Raw genomic sequence first — 2,271 nt, 5'->3', positions numbered from 1 at the left:
AATCATTGGCTTTCACGCATTTACCTTTGTGTGTAGGTCAGGGTGAATGGTGTTTAACCTTAACCTGGCAGGCATGGTTATCGATCATACCCAAACAAAATAATATTTTAAAGTCATCCTTATTTTTAATATCTGGATATAGTTTTGCCTATAATGAAAATATTACTATTACTGATCATGTTCCCCAATGGTCTATTTGTCACATACCACGATATTGGTTGCCAGAAATGCAAAGGGTACATTGGGATGATTGTAGAGCAACTAGTAGAGTGTTGGTGCAGAATGGTTCCTATGGAACTGTAACTGACTGGTCCCCTAAGGGGTATGCAGTTCAGAATTGTACCAATGCAAATTGCTCTGCTCACAAGAAGTTGAGGTGGAAGGTCCGTAACTATAACCACTCTGTTAGTATTCAAACCCAGGCTAAATATCCTATCATTTGGCACGGTGTTGGCTGGTCCCCACCGAGACCTACTTTAAATAATTCCTGCATTCAAGATACGCTTTGGAGGCTCCCCATTAGTTTACATAACATCTCCCGATGGGATGAAAATTATACGGATAAGACTAAATATACTCTAAAATTTACAAAGATAGATACTTTTGGAATACAAGCCTATGTTAGAGATCCTTATGTGTTTTGGATAGGAAACCTAACCATTAATACTACTACTAAAGAAGTTAGTTGTATAGAAAATAGAAGTTGTTCATTATATATGTGTTTAACTAATATTAGAGCTTCTACTAATATTACTATCCTAATTCTCAGACAACGAAAAGGTCTATGGCTCCCTGTTTCACAGCGCAGACCTTGGGAATCATCACCTGATATGCATATGTTACTGAAAATTTTAGAAAAAGTATACAAAAGAACAAAAAGATTTCTTGGATCATTAATAGCTATTCTTATTGGTTTAATAGCTATTACAACAACAGCCACTGTCGCAGGGACTGCATTACATCAATCTATTCAAACCACAGAATTTGTTCAAGAATGGCATAAGAATGCAAGCAAAGCTTGGGGTGAGCAGTTGCAAATTGATAAGGAGGTTAATGCCTGCCTTGTGGACTTAGAAAATGCCGTTCTCCTTTTAGGAGAGGAGGTGGAAAACTTGCGGTATCAATTTAAGTTAAAGTGTGACTGGAATACATCAACATTTTTTGTCACTCCTCATGAATATAATCACACACTTTTTAATTGGAATAAAGTTAAAAAACATCTACTTGGACATTATAATAATCTTACACTAGACATTTTAAAATTGCAGGAAACTGTGGATGATATACAAAATGCAAATTTCAATATCCTTTCAAAATCAGAAACTATGCAAGGCATTGCTGATGGCCTTGAACGATTAAATCCTATGGTATGGGTTAAATCCCTCGGTGGTGGGTTCCTAGGTAGCATTTTCATAATCTTATTAATCTTGTTGTGTCTTTGTTTAGTCCTTAGATGCACAAGAAAAACCCTCTCAGACCTAAAGCAGAAAGAAGCTGCTTGGTCCATCTTGTCAGCATTGAAGAAGCAAAAGAGGGGGACATATGGGAAACCGAGTCTTCCATGTTACTTAGGTCATATCTGAGGTAGTGGCTTGGAAAGCTAAGCCACATGCCTGCATGGAAAGCTGTGCAGGTACACCTTGTAAAGATATGTGTCTTGGGACCATGACGACAAAGTTCTACTACTGTCCTGCACCTAAATTGTTCCTTCAATTATGCAACAAGATATAAACATTGGCAATGCAAAAGAAAACAGTTCGCTCAGTTTTCCCTTCTTTTTGCTTTGGCTGCCTGGGTCCAAACCATTGCTAGGCGTGGAGGCCACGGGGGCATAGGCTGTCAAGGAGACAGAACTGACCCTCTTGGGGGGCATTGCCCCTCCCTTACATCACCCTGCTTGGCCCCAGAGGATGGCTGGTTAGCCAGAGACAGGTAAGATTCCTCAGGGAGGAACACCCTAAGATAGGCACAGTCGCAGAGGGGCCATCAGGAGAAAACTTGGGGGCCAACAGAGGTGGGGCACAGAACCTCACACCCCCAGCTTCGCAGGGGTCTGAACCATCACCCCTTTTAAGGGAGGTCTCCTGCCCCTGTGGCTACTTTGTTTCCCACTCCTGGTTCAGATAGGAGCCCAAGTAATAAACAGAGATCTGGCCAACAGCCAAAATAAAAAAAAAAAAAAAAAAAAAAAAAAGGAGGATATGTGGGAAAATAGCCTGAGCTGGGAGTGCGTCCTTGACGTGCTCGGGGTGTGGAACATCAAATCCTGCC

The 2,271-nt window shown here is 40.8% G+C and overlaps 1 protein-coding gene across 1 annotated transcript; it reads left to right on the top strand.

The window, feature by feature from the left end:
* Positions 1-227: 227 nt before the first annotated feature.
* On the top strand, positions 228-1,482 carry LOC119533014 (endogenous retrovirus group K member 18 Env polyprotein-like). The gene is made up of 2 exons (XM_037835191.1): positions 228-1,367; positions 1,447-1,482. The coding sequence occupies exons 1-2, from the start codon at positions 228-230 to the stop codon at positions 1,480-1,482; spliced, it is 1,176 nt and encodes a 391-aa protein (XP_037691119.1).
* Positions 1,483-2,271: the final 789 nt, after the last annotated feature.

Source organism: Choloepus didactylus, chromosome 4 (assembly GCF_015220235.1).
Source record: "Choloepus didactylus isolate mChoDid1 chromosome 4, mChoDid1.pri, whole genome shotgun sequence".
NCBI lineage: Eukaryota > Metazoa > Chordata > Mammalia > Pilosa > Megalonychidae > Choloepus > Choloepus didactylus.
Note: the sequence above shows the minus strand (reverse complement) of the source record. Positions and strands in the feature narration are given on the sequence as shown.

What these genes read in the sequence shown, in the direction of transcription:
- LOC119533014 (XM_037835191.1), top strand. Translation starts at nt 228, where the DNA reads ATGCAAAGGGTACATTGGGATGATTGTAGAGCAACTAGTAGAGTGTTG. An exon ending in TTGAACGATTAAATCCTATG is followed by an intron (nt 1,368 to 1,446) that starts GTATGGGTTAAA and finishes GTCTTTGTTTAG; the next exon opens with TCCTTAGATGCACAAGAAAA.